General features: G+C 43.2%; 1 protein-coding gene across 4 annotated transcripts in view; it reads right to left on the reverse strand.

Moving 5' to 3' along the window:
- Positions 1-3852: 3852 nt before the first annotated feature.
- Slc25a27 (solute carrier family 25 member 27) overlaps positions 3853-17193 on the reverse strand; it is a 30491-nt gene continuing 17150 nt past the window's right edge. Inside the window, exons 7-9 of one of the 4 annotated variants that reach the window (XM_076915245.1) lie at positions 15413-15505; positions 14256-14358; positions 3853-10532 (exon numbers count right to left, since the gene is read on the reverse strand). In XM_076915245.1, coding sequence (XP_076771360.1) covers positions 10500-10532; positions 14256-14358; positions 15413-15505 — 229 coding nt within the window. In that variant the 3' untranslated portion in view covers positions 3853-10499. Of the gene's footprint in view, positions 10809-14255; positions 14359-15412; positions 15506-17193 lie in introns of those variants that run through there. The other 3 variants (XM_034521587.2, XM_034521586.2, XR_013104686.1) reach the window with 3 other exon arrangements.

Genomic DNA, 17193 nt, shown 5'->3' on the forward strand with positions numbered 1-17193 from the left:
ACATAATGAGCTTATCCTTGAAAAGTTCAATTCCATGTGTTATTTTTCTGTAATTCTTTTATTTTTTTCATTATGGAAGGAAAGCAAACATTGGATTAAAAAACATTTAGCAAGGGTCTGGAGAGATCGCTCAGAGGTTAAAAGGGCCTACTGCCCTTGCAGAGGATAGAGTTCCCAATCCTATCACCAAGGGTAGCTCACAACTGACAGGTAACTCCAGCTCCAGATAATCCTATGCCCTCTTCTGGACTCCTGGACTCCATCACACACACACACACACACACACACACACACACACACACACACACACACAACTCTTGTGGCTGGAAGGTTGTGTTAGAGAACCTGGGTTCAGGCCTCAGTACCCACATGGTTGCTTATGGTTATCTGTAATTCCAGTTCCAAAGAACCTGGTGCCACCTTCTGGCTTCTGAAGGCGCTAGGCAAGCACACTGGGCACATACATATATGTAGGAAAAACACTCATACACATGAGTAAAAAAATTTTTTTCAAGTATTTCACAAGAATGTCTCTTCTTCGTGACTCTTGTTATTTTGTCTTTTGCACAGGGCTAATGTTACAGGGAGCCCACTAGAAATGACTACTCAGATACAGTATATAGCCAATGCAAAGTCCTTATTCCAGGTAGCTGGAACGAGACTCAGGTATTCCAGACCTAAGTGTAATAGCCTGGAGTGTCTAGAGCATAGCATTTTTGAAGGCAGAAATTCTGGCATCTCACTTTAGTGGTGGAGAGTGACTTCTGGCAAGCAAGCAGTTAGACAGAAGCTAAGAAGTTAGCTAAGCTATCCTCACCTGGACTTCTGCAAGAATACAAACTGGAGAAGCCTCTGTGTTGTCTTTCCCCATCACACTATGCAGTCCATGATATTTTGAAGCTGTTTCCCTTACTATCACAGTGCGATCTTCATCAAAGTAGAAACTCTTATTTATTTTTCTGTTCTCAGTGCCTCCTATTTAGTGCTGGAATGCAAACACCCAGCAAACATTTAAGGAAGAGAGTAAATCTAGAACGAAGATGGAGTGGAGATTTTACCCTAAGAAATGGTTTCACCATCACATGGAGTTACCGAGATTTCAGTTCTTTGGGTACAAGCATATATATTAAGTAATACAACCAAATATTATACACTAGAAACTTATAGATACAATCAGTTCTTATTTTACTCATAGGTACTGGAAATTTAACCTATGGCCTTGCATAGTACCCAGCCATAGAGCTGCACCCAATACCTTTTGTAAGACTCTGTGAGCCTTAGCTTACTGGAGACCCCCTAAGTGAACCACATGGAGATGAGAATCGATGAAAAAAGCAAGAGGAATTTTTATGATCCAATTCGTTGGGGTCATCCTATACCAGCAAAGGTGGAGTGGCCACCCCAGGCAGCCCATTTGGTCAGTTTTTTATACAGTTTAAGGGGTAGACTAGAGAAATAGCGACTAGGCACAATATGACTGGCAGAGCAGTGTGACTTTTAAACTGATTTGGTCTTTAGGGAATGAGGTGGCAGGGACTTCCCTTGTCTGCAGGTGGCCAACAGTCTGTCCTGTGGAATGTGTCCATGTGCTCTGGGCCTCCCCCACCCACAGGTCGGTCCCCCACGCCCTGTAGTCTGAGGAATGTTAATTAGTCTCCGTTCCTGAGCTGACACCTTCACTTTAATTCCATTTGACCTCCCTCTTGCAACTGCCCTTGCCCAAGATATTGGACCTGGGGGTCAAAGCCTGTGCTCTAAGCTAGGTTCAGCCACCCTCCCTCAATAAGACAACTACAAGAGTCAAATTAACAGTGGAAAGCAGAAAAGGAACTGTGGCCACATTGGGAAACAGAACAAAGAGATCTAGTGAATCCCCCAAGTCTGTCTATCTTTGGGGTCCTGAAGTGAGATTAGAGTTTAAAGCGTGGGGTAGTGGTGTGTGCCTTTAATCCCAGCACTTGGGAAGCAGAGGCAGGCAGATATTTGTCAATTTGAAGCCAGCCTGGTCTACACAGTGAGTTTCAGGACAGCCAGAGCTCCAGAGTGAGACCTTGTGTCAAAAAATAAAGCACAACACAGTAAGGGGCCAGGATGCACCTCTCAGTGGTCATGGCCAAGGTGTCCAGCCCAACATAGACTTATTACTGCCTGGGCTTCACCTCACCCAGCAAGGTGGCTGGCAAGTTGTTAGAGCCCTGTGAAATCTCTTTAAAGGAGACAAGTAGCCTCCTCCCCTGACCCCTGGTTGGAGCTGTTTCCTTCTCCTAGCTTGGGATTCCTGGGGGGAAATTCCCATTTCTTTGGGGTTCATTGTTTCTGATAGCCAAATGGAGAGATACATGTATATTTTTAGAATCTCTCCATTTCTTCCAGGTCCCTTAAATAAATATCTGAACCCTGAAATGTCAGGGAATAAACATTAAGTGCTGACATCATGCTAAGGATTTCAGTGCTCTCTTTTATCTGTCCCTGGAGTAGGTTGTTTTACATTTTTTTCCAATCCTATCATTCTGTACGAAAGAAAAGTGGATATTTTTTTTAAAGTTGGGCCATTACATTATGATGATTAAGCTCCAACGAAGTTATCTCCTGTTCTTTATCATGGAAAATATTTTCAGTTGTATTAAAAAGTATAATCTCTCCTCCCTATTAGTTCTGAGAGAGCTGTGCCTTCAGTAAAGTAGGGGATACTTTAATTTTAATCCTATATTTAAGAACTAAAGGGATAAGGAGAAAGCCAGGGATGAGACGAGAGACATCTGAAAAGGGTTTTAATACTGTATTTTGAGTTATTTTAAATCCCCCAAATTAGAAAAAAATCAAATGATAATTTTCTCTGTGCTCAGATAAATCTACATAAAGAACCCTAAGCCAAACATGGTACAGAGTCTAGCCCATGAATAAACTATGTTTTTAAATTTTAAATTAGATTTATATATTTTATTTTATCTGAGAGTGTTTTACCTGCATGTATGTCTGTGTGCCACATGTGTACTTGGTGCTGGTGAAGGTAAGAAGAGGTTGTCAGATCCCTTGGAACTGGAGTTACAGACAGTTGGAACCACAATGTAGGTGCTGGGAAGCAAACCTGGATCCTCTGCAGCAACAGCTGGTGTTTTAACTGCAGGGCTGCCTCTTCAGCCCTAAAATATGCTTAGATTACTGTTCAGTTAATATTTAAGATATAACCCAAGCAAAGAAACATTGGTATGAAAACATTGTTATGAGAATGAGAACCACAAGCTACATGTTCTGAGGCAAATTCTGCAAATGACATGTTCATCCTTGTATCTATGACACGTTCAGATTTATATCAATGGCATGGAGAGTAACTTTCAAAACTCAAGAATAAAGAATCCAGTGTGAAGCAGGGCACAGCATGATGGTACAAGCCTTTAATCCTATTACTCAGGAGGCAGAGGCAAACAGATCTCCAAGTTCAAGCCTGATCTACATAGTGAGTTCTAGGATAGCAAGAGCTATGTAGACAGGCCCTGTCTCAAGCATGCCTTCCGAAATAAAGCAAACCAACCAAATAAACAATGAATCAGATGTGAAAATGGGCAAAAGTCATTGTCTAATGAGCTCAACGGCCAACTTGACACAGCTTAGATCTGAGAAAACCTCAGTTGCCCAGATCAGACTGCCATGTGGGCGTTTCTGTGAAACACTGTCTTGGTTGCCTATTGATGGGGAGTGTATAAAACGAATTATATATTCTAGCTAGCCTGGAGAATAAACACACAACCCTGGTACTTGTTCAGGCCAGCTGGACCCTTAGTGGACCCTTAGACCCTGTGGAGAGGACTAAGATGCGGGAGAAAATAAAATGACACAGCACGTCAAGGAGTCTGATCAAGCTGGCAAAATTTTTATTGTTCACACGTTATATACTCTAAAAACAAGATATGAGGAAGGGTAGGAAAGGAAAGAGGGCTTTGCAGGTGGAGGAAGCTAGCTGCAGCTGTGGGGTCTAAGTAAGTTATTCTTACAAAGCTTTTCCGTTACCAGGGGTTCTAAAAACATCTATCTAGCAGGATGTTGGCTAAATCTAGAGATCAGGAGAAAGAGTTATTAAGGTGGGTTGCTATGAGGCCTTGTTTGAAGTTCTGAGAACTGACAAGTGAATCATGGAAGGTAAGCAGAAAGAATAGTAGATGGGAGAGCCAAGGATGAGTGTTTGCCAAGAGTAAGGCCTTGCCATGGCTCCCCACACCTGGTATTTTATTTACTAAGCTGTGAGCCTAGACTGGGCAGGTTTTTGAGCTATTCTAATTTACATCCCAGCCGTATGTCCCTTGTAAGTGGCGAGTCCCGTCCGTGAGTATCTCTGGGGGAGCGTGTCCCGTGGTTTTGGACCTTTAGGGCCCAACAACAGCAATTATAAATAGTGCACAGTTTGCTGCATGAACAGGTTTTCACTACTGCCAGCTAAATATCTAGTGTAAGTCATATAGGAAGCACACGTTTAGTTTTTACGTCTTAGCCATACTGTTTTCATCAGCACTGTAAATGTTTCTCCATGTTCCTGTCATTGACATTACCATCGTTTGTCATGTTTATTTACACATGTTGGCTATATGTATGCTTGCTGCAGTACCTGTTTGGAGGCACACAGACAACTTGTGGGAGTTGGCTCTAATTGTCCACTATATGAGTCCTGGGAATTGAACTCAGGTAGCCAGACTCAGCAGTCTCCTTTACCTGAAAAGCCTTCACACATTCTTGTTAGTATCTATCTACCCTTAGGGTAGACCCTAGTACCCTGTCTAGGGTTCTTGACTGATTCATTATCTCTGTTGGGTTAAAAAAAAAAAGCAGAAATAATCCTTAGCACAACAGGATGCAGGAGGCATGGAAATCTCAGACACAGCAGACTGGAAATACTCATAAAATAACCAATTATAGCCATGAAATACAATTATCTCTTTGACTAGTGTTAAATACTCTAAACCCAACACTCCCAAACAAGTCAGTTTCAATTTCACAGTGAACAGTTAAAGTTAAAAAATACAAAACAAAACCAAAATCCTCTAAATTTTTATTGTTGTCTCAAAACCATAGCGGGTTGAAAATAATCACTATGTCAACAGTCATTTAAAAGCATTTATTTTCAAAATTCAGAATAGCACACTTTATTTACTCATGTATGCTCCTGTTTGTTATATTTTCAGCAAACAGATCTCTTTAGGCACCTTCATCTGCTTTAATCAAACCTTCAAAGTGGCTCCTGCTGCTGTTGGCAATCACAACAGCCAGTTGGGGGTAAAGTATGGAGGCGTTGGGGGTTGGGAGTATGAAAAAAACAATCATGTGCTCCTCAGGGTTCAGAAATGCAAAGACACTGCATTTTTTTGATATTAAATCAATGCCAAATTTCCAGACCTACTCTAAAATGAAAAATGACATTATTGTACCAGTTTATTAACTATTAACCAACTTATTAAGTATAAAGCTATCCAATATAATAAAATTGGGTAGCCTAAGTGGGGAGGCAGTTTTTCCATGAATTTATTTATTCATTTTACATCCCGATTGCTCCTCCCCACCTGTAGGTTTAGGCTTTTCAAAACCCACTTCTCAAACACTTTGCCCCACTTCTTGCCCACTGTCCAAGGGTAGGAGACGAAAGACAGTAAATAGGACAAGGGGATGTGGACCTGTTGAGAAGTAGCTCTTTGGAGTGATTACAATCTCTGTTGTCAGGATACCAGCAGTCCAGTCCAGTACTGTCAAGATATCAACAGTCCAGTTCAAAAGTGTCACCAAACACGAATCAGCAATGGTGGTAAAATCCAGCAGAAACTGCCATGCCTCCACTGAATTGGCACAGGCCAGCGGGATTGACCAGGACCAGCTGAAATGCTAGTTCTCTACCGTGCCTCTCTCAACAAAGTGAAGACCATCGAAGACTGGACCCCAGTGAAGAGCTGCACAGGTCTACCCTGTCACTGTCTCTTGAGCCCTATTTATACTCTCTCCAAACATCACATGTCCTCCCAGGGGCCTTGCCTCATCAAAACACACGAGTCTGCATCACATGACACACTAGAAACTTCCACTTCACCAGCTCCTCCTGGTGCACTCCTTCCCCCACAAGCATTTTATTTTAAACTTTGTGTGTCTGATGTGTGTGTGGAGGTCAGAGGTGTCTGTTCTACCATGTGGGACCTGGGGTAGAACTCAGGCTGTCAGGCTTGGTAGCAGGTGCCAGTACTCACCGAGAGATCTTACCGGCCTATGGTGGAAAGTTTTAAACTGAAGAAGAGGGCATCTCTTAAAAATTATAGTACATTTGAGCACCAATGATCTTTTCAGTGGGGAGTTAAGCATTTCGTAAGTAACTTAATGAAATTAGAGGTGCTACTCAGCATAATTCCTTCGAAAATAGAGGGAAAATAAAATACAATAATTTGTCCATAAATGTTTTTCTCTCCATTTCCTTACAAAAGAGAAAACCCTCCTGATTTAGCAGACGTCCTCTGTGTGGCTCCCAGAGAGCTATTATAGATTCCTTGCTTTCAGATAGTTCCCTCGTGTAGGAGAAAAAACATTTCTATCCACTTAGTTGGGAAAACAATGGGACCCATGGGTGCTTTGGCTCTTGAAAGCTTCTGAAAGGCAGTATCTGGAGCTAATTAGCCAATCTGAATGAAGATGGACGGGCGGGGTGATCAGATAGAAGGCCTCACAGTGCACAGACAAGTGGACGAGTCTCTAGGAAAACAAGCAGAGTGCTGTGTATCTGAGGGGAGGAAGAGATGCAAGCACAGGGAGAGATGAGGGCCAGAAAAAAATGGGTGGGGTCAGACGGAGAGGACCTTAAGCGAATCACTAGGGAGATTAACTCTATGGTGGGTATGATGGAGCAAGTGAAGGCAATTCTACCCAGTGATGCACTCCAGTTACTGAGAGAAACTATCCTGAGAAAAACTAAGTTCATGGTGAGACAGAGGAGATGTGTGTGTGTGTGTGTGCTTATGTTAACAGCGCATATTAACATAACAAATGTTATATGAATAACATTTATTTTGATTAGAGCTTTTTCTAACCTTGGAATATGAGGAAATAATTATACTCAGAGAAAAGCAAATCTAAATAAAAAAATTAAAAACACAATATCAAAACGACGTCCCCCTCAGCTACAGAGTAGGTTAAGACACAGACAGCAGTGGTTTTTCTCTTCCTTCCTATAAAGAGACAGAAATCTAGAGATGTGAAGGGCTAGATCACAGTGTCAAAGTTCTGCTCTGTTAAAAGAGAAGTGCAGACTCCAAGAGTGGGGGGAATGTGGTCCTCAGATTTCAGGGTCAGGCTTCCACTGATGTTAGCTAGCTGGCACTCAGTAACAGTACGTGTTTGTCTGGCAGTCGTGAAGAAGAGCTTTGGTTTAACCTGGGAAAAAAGAATGGTTTTCTTACCAAATATTTGGTTTCTGTTTTCGTTTCATTTGGAGATACAGTCTTTCATGTTGCCTAGGCTGGCCTTGAACCTACCAAATAGTCAAGATGGCCTTGAACACGAATATTCCTGCCTCCCTCTACCTTCCAAGAACTAGGATTATAGGCACATGTTAAAACCCATATTTGAATCATCAAATATTTAAAAATATGCATTTTCCCCATGAGAGGTCTTGCAGAAATATACTTTTGTTCATGGAGAGGAAAAAAAGTATAACTTTCTCAATTGCAAATAAATGTAGCTGAGAATCTGAAACTTAAATAATAAAAATTTTCATTTAAATCTTGATTTGGCTTCTTTTTTAAATTAACAAGGTGAGATATATTTCAGACCCATATGACAGCTATCCTTAAAATAAGGCTGACAAAACTCATTATACATTATATTAGCAATATATAATTTTATTATACATTAATACTATATTAGCAATAAACAATTTTTCTTGGGTACCTAACAGCCCAAATAAATAAGTAAACAGACAAATGAATAAAGAAACAGACAACAAAACAAAGAAAGCTATTAGTGAAGGCTGTGGTTCACATAGAACCAGAGTACCTACCTAGTCCTAACCCTGAAGAATTATAATCCAACAGGGCCTGGAGCTCTTTAAAAAAAATCTATTATTCCCAGGACTGGAGAAATGGCCTAGTGGTTAAGAGCACTGGCTGCTCCTCCAGAAAGTCTGGGTTTAATTCCCAGCACCAACATGACCTCTGTAACTTTTGTTCTAGGGGATTTGATGCCCTCTTCTGGCCTCTTTAGGAACCACATGCAATGGTACACAGACACGCATCCAGGTGAAACACTCACACCTATAAAAAAAATAACATATAAAAAAATAAAACCCCTTATTACTTCTCACTAAAATGAGACTTAAATGCTATCCTTTTAACTAGATATGCTTGTTAACTTGCTTATAAAGATCAGAACATAATTTATAACTAAGTATGCATAGATTTTAAAAAGAAAAAAATATTATTTGACTAGAGAAAAAATGTAAAAGCAAACAAAAAAAGAAAGAAAACATGCCTAGAATTTTGACTATTGAGCTGCAGAGCCTGAGATACACCAGAGTTACACAGCAGGAAGTGAGAAAGTTACACACAGGAGTTTTCTGATGTGTTTACTGTTGAAAAGGACCTAGCATATTCCAAGTGGGTACCAAGAAGCCGAATTTGCTAAGGAAGTGTGGAAGTAATGGGCTATGTGTCGGAGACAGGACGAGCATCCAGATGATGAAGACTCTTAGTGTTCAAGTCCATTTCAGCCTAAACTTTGTGCTGCAAGCAACACAGATATACTGGAAATCTATGAGGCAAAACAACATCACCATCAACAACAGCATCACCACCACCACCACCAACATCACCACCACCAACAAATCTGGAGATGACCCGGCATCGGATGCGTGGCTGTTGTGAAGTGGATGCGAGGTTTCTGCTTGGGTACCTCATTAGCGTGCAGTGTGATGGTCCACTGTAAGATCCATCACAAGTGAGGTCTTTGCACTCTGCAGCATGAGCTCTGGGCTTCCGTTTCCAACCTAAGGAACAACGTGTCCGTGTCCCAGTCCCCAGGCCCCCAAAGAAGAAAACTGAGCCAATTTTTAATAGTCGAGTTTGCATGTAATTATTTGATTCCAGTTTTACTTAGTCATAAACATTAGAAAACATAGAAAAAACAAAATTTCCCCAGAGTGGATTCAGTTTGTGGAGCAGAATACTTGGGGACTGAAACATAATAATATAGGCTACATATGTATTTAGCAACTCAATTGCAGGTTGACAAATGCAACGGAAAGGAAAGGTGGGCAACCTGAAGACGTACAGGGATCTAACTCCACCTTCTGTAGGTAGAAAAATGAGATGGTTACTCACATTGAAGGGTCTTTAAAAGTGTGCTTCCTCCTTTGAAATGGCAGTGATTCTTCTCCATCCGCTCATTCACGCAGCACTGGGGAAGCTGATTCTACACACAAGCATCTGCTCATCACGACAGCTATTTGGTTGGCTCGGAGATCTACCTTGGGCCTGAGTGGTCAGAGTTTTTCTAGTAATATCCCTAGCCATTACCCCTAAGCTGTAGCCGTCTATCCCAAAATGCCCTGTGTCTGAGGCTGGGGGGAGCAGGTGTGTACAGGTGAATCTAGAGAAACCTTTCTAGAACGAGAGAAAAGGACTGGGTACAGCGACTGGGGAGATTATCATGAACCACAGATGGTGAACACTTGCCACACCATAGGCAAGGATGAGTATGACTCACAATGATTAACACTCAGGTTTCTAAAAGTGTCATGGTATCTGAGCTCTCGAGCTCTCTCTGCTCCCCACCCACGCCCCCTGTAACAGAGGCGTGGTTAGAGGGAGACACAGGAAGAGTGAGCTTACTCCCAAAACATCCCTGAAAAGTTGACTGTATGAGGCGCTCCCTAAGAACACCCTGGGAGCTATTTCTCAGGCAAATATATTGTGGTTCCCTTGGTTATGCTTCTCAGAGCTATAAATAAATGTGGACTGTAATGGAATGTGTTACACAGCAAGCGTTCTGCTGTCACTGACAGACTGTGGCTGTCAGGGGATCTCACTAGCCTCTAGCATGCATAAAGGAGCAGCAACTAGTGAGCACACCTGCAAAGGTGGACCCAGCAGCAAGAGCCTCTTTCCTTGCAATCCAACATCACAGCAAGCTGCCTCTTTTATCTTTCCATCTTCCTTGCATGAAAAGCTAAAGCGACTTCTTTCAGCACTAGGAAAACTCAAGATGTTTATTTGTGACTTCTCATTTGCCTCTGTGTAGATTACAATATGTGCATTCTACTAACAGAAAAGCGAGTTGTCAAACCGCAACAATAAATACTGGCACGAAGGTTAAATGTTTCCTAAGCACTACAGTCTTCCACATCGCTGCCGTCTGTGTCTATCCAGGTCCGAGATGCTGGCTCCCTCTGGTACTCCTCTAAGGTAGACGCTTCTGCACAGATCAGCAGCTCAAAGTCCAAACCTCCTGGCCCAGGATCAAAGTGGTTTGGGTTCCGTTCTTTAGCAAATACCTTGCTGTGTCTCAGTGGCTGTCTTGAGAGATGGGACCAGACACATTGCTCTCAGATAAAAGGAGGAGTCAAAGAGAACTCAGGTTTCCATAGAGAGATAAAGTGCTGCCCCCTGAAAATCGCAGTCTCTGTGGAGTAAAGTATCTTCCTAGAGAGGTAGAAATAACAGGGGCGTGTGTTGCAGATGCTCCTGTTCATGGACAAGGAGCACTCTAGCTTTAAGGGCTTAGAATGGACTGACTCCACTCATCTCTCTGATTTTTTCATAAGTGAGCCAGAACACCATTGACCAAGGGGTCTGAAAGATTAACCAAAGAGGTTAGTGCATATTTCAAAGCAATTATAAATGTTCTACATATACATCTTTGAGTGACAGTCATTTTCAATCCACTTGTAAAAACAAGACAAAACGAACAAACAAACAAAAAAGCCCCACAAATATCTTGTAAATCACCTTGAAACTTATAAAGCATTTTCCTGTCATATTGACCACAGATTTCCCTAAGAACACAAGCAGATCTTATCTCCATTTTACATATGAGGATGCTGGGCTGTCCTGCTGCCCACTGACATGGTGCAGAGCTAGACCACACTGCTCTTTCTACTCACTGTGTCTGGCTAAAAGGCTACAACCTGGGATGCCTTGACTCCTGTACTAAGCTGCTGTCTAATTAGATACTTAAGATGTGAGGAAGATACAGATAAGTCTGTAAGACCTGGGTCATAAAACTCTCCGCTCCAGATGTCTTGCAATCTGCAAAAAACCAAATTCACACGGAAGAGCAAAAGAAGCCACCCGCTCAGAATGGCTCGACCTTAATCTGAATGAATCTTCCCACAGGAATGAAGAAGGATGTGGTCTGAAAGGAGTCATAAACACTAGGGATTACCAGAGAAAGGGTGCTTGGACTGAGTTCCTCTCTAGTTTGGTTCTGATCAGTGACTAGAGAGGATTTCCCTTCTAGAGTAGAGAGTTAAGCTTAATTACTTAGAATCTAAACTGGATCTGCTAACCGTGTTTGTAAAGGAATGCATATGCGTTTGTTGGGAAATACTGAATGTGTTACGTTGGCAGACTAAGAATGAACTACGTAGCAGTGAGTTGATCTGTACACATATAGCTGAGGTAATAAGCACAAAGCTACGAATGTGCCACACCCCTGTGTCATCAGAATGGATCGGTTAAGGAGGCAACTGCAGAGAGACCACGGAGATGCGGGCTCCTGCTTAAGAAGGAACCTGAAGCCAGATCTAATGGTGTGGTTGTCAGTTTTGCTCTTCATATGAATGTGTCATTATAGGTTCAAAACCACAGGGGCTTGGTGAAGTAACTCTATGCCTCCTCTGTTTAGGGGCTTTCTTAGTGATAGGGAGGGTGGTGGGGTTAGCTGGGTTTCAATGACCTCAAGAGAGAGAGCATTTAGCTAAAGACTGTGGGGAGCTAATGAGTGGGACTAACTGAGCCTCTGTGCCCTGTCAGTGGGCAAGCTGTCTGTGCTCACTGAGTTCCCCACCAGCACAGTTGGAACTACTGTAAATAATCCAAGAGCATCTAGTCCCGTGTTGCTGCCTCAGGTTTGTCTCGAACCTGCTGCAGGCCTTTCTCATTTTTGTTTCTGCAGAGCTAGCTATTCAAAAGCCCTCTTGGCTTGATGGTCTTACAAAAAGGCTCTTCTGTCTGTGGGGCTTAGCAGGTGACTTTCTAATACCGACTTGGCCCCACACAGGGGTTGAACTTCTGAACGGCATGCTGGCCTGGAGGTGCCAGGCACCTGCATAATTTATCAAGTGTGTGGTGTGAATATACCAGGTATAATTATAATTACAAGCTCCAGTGAAGCCAGCCGGGTACCTGAAGGTTGAGGCAGATGTCTGGGTTCAATCATCCATTGCAGCAACCAACAGGACAGCAACACGCACCATGATGATGCCTGCTTGATGATACTTTATCCACTAATCCGTCTCCTTCACCCCTGGACAGGGTGAGTGGGAGGAGTCTTTGTGGGGTGCACCTGTCCCTGGCTCCTTCCTGTAGAGAGCTCTCTATTTCCTGGACAGGGTGTGTGTGGGAAGTCTTTGAAGGGTGCACCTGTCCCTGGCCCCTTCCTGTAAGGATCTCTCCACTTCCTGGCCACGTGTTCCTGCCAGCATGTTCTGCCTCACCAGCCCAAAAAAGCAATCAAATCAGCTGACTACAGACTGAAACCAGGAGAACAAATAAAACCTTCTGTCTTCTTTCAGGTTGTTTTGTCAGGTGTTGGATATTTGGTGATAGCAACAGAAGGCTGACTGACACACTTTATATCAGGTGTTGCTATGAGCTTTTACTGTTAACATTCTTATTAATATGCATCTACTGTCCCATCCCTACTTCCCTGCATGAGATCCTGACATTGACCTAAATCTGACATTAAGACAGTCTTCTATATACCTATCTATTCAGATGTCCTACAGGTACCCCAAACGATCTGTATCAAAATTTATATTTATTGAAGCTACATTTTCCTGTCCTACAAATGATACCCATCTGTACAAACTGTTGTCAGCACCAATTGACCAGGTCCTGGTTTTTCTTCTCCTGATCTTCTCTGGCCATTCAGCTACCCTCATCCAGTCAGGCTTCTATGCCCCAAATACCTGTGAAAATGTATCCTCTTTTCCCACTGCCACGCTTCCCTCTGCACCACCATTAGGTTTCATTGATCACTCCAGGCCTTCTTTTTTCAACACAGGAAAGACAGAATAATCTAGAAATGCAGCTTACCTTGGTGTGCACAGTTCACCCTGCCTGTCTGCTTTCTGCCTCTCTGCCTCACCTTTTGCCTTGTTCCTCTGGGTCTCTGCATATTGCCCAGTTTGTTTCCTGTACTCCCCTGTTCTTGGGCTCTTAGTACACATCCAACCATCTCCAGAGAACGTTTTCTTACCATTTTGCTTGGCCAAGCCCTATTCTATCCTCAAGTCTCTCCTAGGGAGAGGCCTTCGGAATTGCCCAGTGTAGGCTGTGCCTACCCTCTGTGTATCTCCAAAGCACTAGAGAGCCTTCCTGTGACAGCCACCATCCATTTATAGTTTCTTATTCAAAGTTAAGTCTACTCTACAGGGTGTGCACTCAAGTGTGTGTGTGTGTGTCTGATTATATTATGTTGATTTTTGATTGAGTGTCTAGCCCCATAATTCATCTACATTTTCAAGTATTTACAAGCACTTACAAATGAACCGTGCTGTGAGTTACAGCTACCACTCTAGTACACTGCAGTAAATAGCAGAAGCACAGTGGGGCGTGGCACTCTTTTAAAGCAGGGTCTCTGTGGAAATCATTCCTGTATAACTTTGTCATCAAAACAAGTTCTGAAGCAGCAACATTTCCTAGAAATTCTGAAATCTCTATATCCACCTCAACCTAGGTTGTTTTAGCTAAGAAGACTACTGAAGGCTTTGTATCACTTTAAAAACGTCTGTCTTTATCTACTATGTAATGGATTATCACCTTGTTTATTAGTAAATGTGACAGGGCCACTTAGCCTTAGTCTGTAAAGAAAGAAAACATGATTCTAAGGAAAGGTTAAAAGAAAAAAAAACCTAAAATAAATATTTTTAAGAGGAAGGATAAATGGGCCTCTTGTGCAGGCAGGGCCATGCCACACATCAGAGGAGAGAATGAAAAATATCTGCAAAGTACATGTAATTGAAATGCAAAGAAAACAAAAGTAAAGGAAGAAACAGAACCCCCCACCATCTTTACCATTCTCAGCCAGGAGGGTAGAAAGCCTTTGTACAGACTCAGGAAGCCTTCCCCTTGAACAGCCTGGACCAAGCAGTCAGTTGATGACTTATACAAAAGTCCTCTGGAAGGAGAAAGAGACCTCTGTCACATTCCCTCCTATGTGAACAGAGATGTAAACAGAGCCATCTGTGCAGCAGTAGTCTGAGCTAAATAAATACTTTCTGTCTCTGTGTCCATTGACAAAGACATAAGTATCTTCAGTTCATCATAGGCATTTCCTGCTGATTCTTTTTCCCCCATCACTCCCTCTGTCCTCTCTGGAGTTCATTCCACGAGACCTCTTCCAAAGAGAACACACTGCTTTATACCACATTGTATTCTGTTACCTGAAAGGCACACGCTCTGAACAGAGTGGTCTGCAATTTCTCAGCACGGTATTTCAAAGCTTTCAAAAACACTTTGAAAACAATAAAGTCGCAGTAACTACTCTGTGTCTAAATAATATGTCTGGTAGCTCGATTCCCCAAAGGCTTACTGTATTTGCATCAGACGAAGAAAGTAATTTCACATCAACAATCGCCTCACTGAAGAGGAAAACGTGAAGACATCTGTATCACGTGGACCTTAGAAGACAGCATCTTTAAACCACCAACACTGCTGCAGACACTCCTGCATGTAGGCACTCACCAACACTGCTGCAAACACTCCTGCATGTGGGTGGGCACTCACCAACACTCCTGCAGACACTCCTGCATGTGGGCACTCACCAACACTCCTGCAGACACTCCTGCATGTGGGTGGGCACTCACCAACACTCCTGCAGATACTCCTGCATGTGGGCACTCACCAACACTCCTGCAGACACTCCTGCATGTGGGTGGGCACTCACCAACACTCCTGCAGATACTCCTGCATGTGGGCACTCACCAACACTCCTGCAGACACTCCTGCATGTGGGTGGGCACTCACCAACACTCCTGCAGACACTCCTGCATGTGGGTGGGCACTCACCAACACTCCTGCAGACACTCCTGCATGTGGGCACTCACCAACACTGCTGCAGACACTCCTGCATGTGGGCACTCACCAACACTGCTGCAGACACTCCTGCATGTGGGCACTCACCAACACTGCTGCAGACACTCCTGCATGTGGGCACTAAGGGCTTTACCCACCTTCCTTGTTTGTCTCGAGGTTGGTTCATTATTCGGCTTTTGATGACATCGGCTGGTGTTCCCAGAATAGAAGCCACAAGTCCAGAACACAAACTGTAGACACGAATAAATACAATTTTTAAAGAGAATATTCAAAAGCTTCCAAATTCTAAAAGGCATTTAATATTTAAAAAGAAAGGAGCGCTAAATATTCCTTGAGGTTAAAATTTATGCTTAGTTCAGTCAAGGGAGAAAACTTGAAAGCACAGTCAACAGGTCTGTTTCTTCTGCTGCCAGGCTTCCTTTGCTGTAGGGAACAGGAGATAAGATCCTCCTTTGAGACAGCTTGGGAAGTACGGTGCTTGTCTGCAGGCTTGATGGTCTTGAATGTCATCCTCTGCCTCCTCCACTGCCACATACAACCACATGGCACAGATTCTCTCTCTCTCTCTCTCTCTCTCTCTCTCTCTCTCTCTCTCTCTCTCTGTCTGTCTCTCTCTGTCTCTTTCTCTCTCTCTCTCTATCCCTGTCTCTCTGTCTCTGTCTCTCTCTCTGTGTGTGTGTGTTTGTCTGTCTCTTCCCCTCCCCTCCCACATCATACCACCCTCACCATTATCACCACCATCACCACCACCACCACCACCAAGAATAAATATAATATCTAAGAAGATCCTGTCTGGAGGCATCTAACACTGCTTAGGGAGAGGCGAACAAAAAATACATAGCTTTAGGTACTGACCAGTGCCAGGAAAAAAATTAAAATGGGCAAATGTGATAGGTGTTAACTGAGTGACAGGCAGGTATTGGATAGGCATTGGGGATGACCGAGTCACCTGTCAGCGCAGATCTTCAGGCAGTGTTACAAGGACAACGAGTAGCATGTCCAAAATGATATCCTTGTGGGGGTAGCAGTGTGCATCCTTAACACCATCAACTTGAGAATATTAATATTATATCACATAGCTAGTGTCACCTCAGAGGCATAGGGGGATTAAAGTTTTGTAGGATTTAAAACAAGATCAGGAGCCAGACAAAACATCACTGCGATGTGAAGGGCGGCAGACACCAAAATGCTACTTCTTCTAATGGAGCCATTGAAAGGCTGTGTCAAAGGGAAGGAAGAGCAGGAGAGCCCAGTTCCCTCAGACCCTCATATCTGATCTGCTTCTTCTCTGTCCCTTCCCTTTGCTTTGCTGGTGTTGTTTCTGTTGTTGTTTAGTCCTTTGAGCCCTGAAGTGACTGACTCCTGTGTCACCTCATTTACTGTTTATCACTTTCACACGTGTCCAGTTCTCCCAGTCAGGGAGTGCCCTGGGCAGGGCTGCTGCAAGATAGAGACTGGGGCAATCAGCGCAGAAGGCCACACACACCTGCTGAACTGAGTTAAAGAGACCGTGGACAGAAACTGCCCCCTGGGCAGCGCCATCAAGTACAAATGTTTGCTGAGTTTAATCTGAAACGTGCTGTGATTTTGTTTGTCTCTTCCATGTTTTAATTGCCACAAACTTGAAGAAAATGACCCGTTGAGCTCACAGCATCATCCTTCCCTCATCACGATAGCATGATATTCTTGCCCAGAAGATTCCCAAGGTTAGAACTTATGACAGTGATTCAAGACAAGGCCAGATATGTCCAGAGAGATGGCATAGAGGTTAGAGCTGTTTGCTGCTCTTGCAGAGGACCACATTGTGGGTCCCAGAACCTGTCACTCTAGCTCAAGGGGATACAAGCTCTTCAGGCCTCAGGGGCCACCTGCACTCACATGCACATGCCCGCACACAGACTCAAATGTATATACATAA

This window comes from Arvicanthis niloticus, chromosome 17, assembly GCF_011762505.2.
Source record: "Arvicanthis niloticus isolate mArvNil1 chromosome 17, mArvNil1.pat.X, whole genome shotgun sequence".
NCBI lineage: Eukaryota > Metazoa > Chordata > Mammalia > Rodentia > Muridae > Arvicanthis > Arvicanthis niloticus.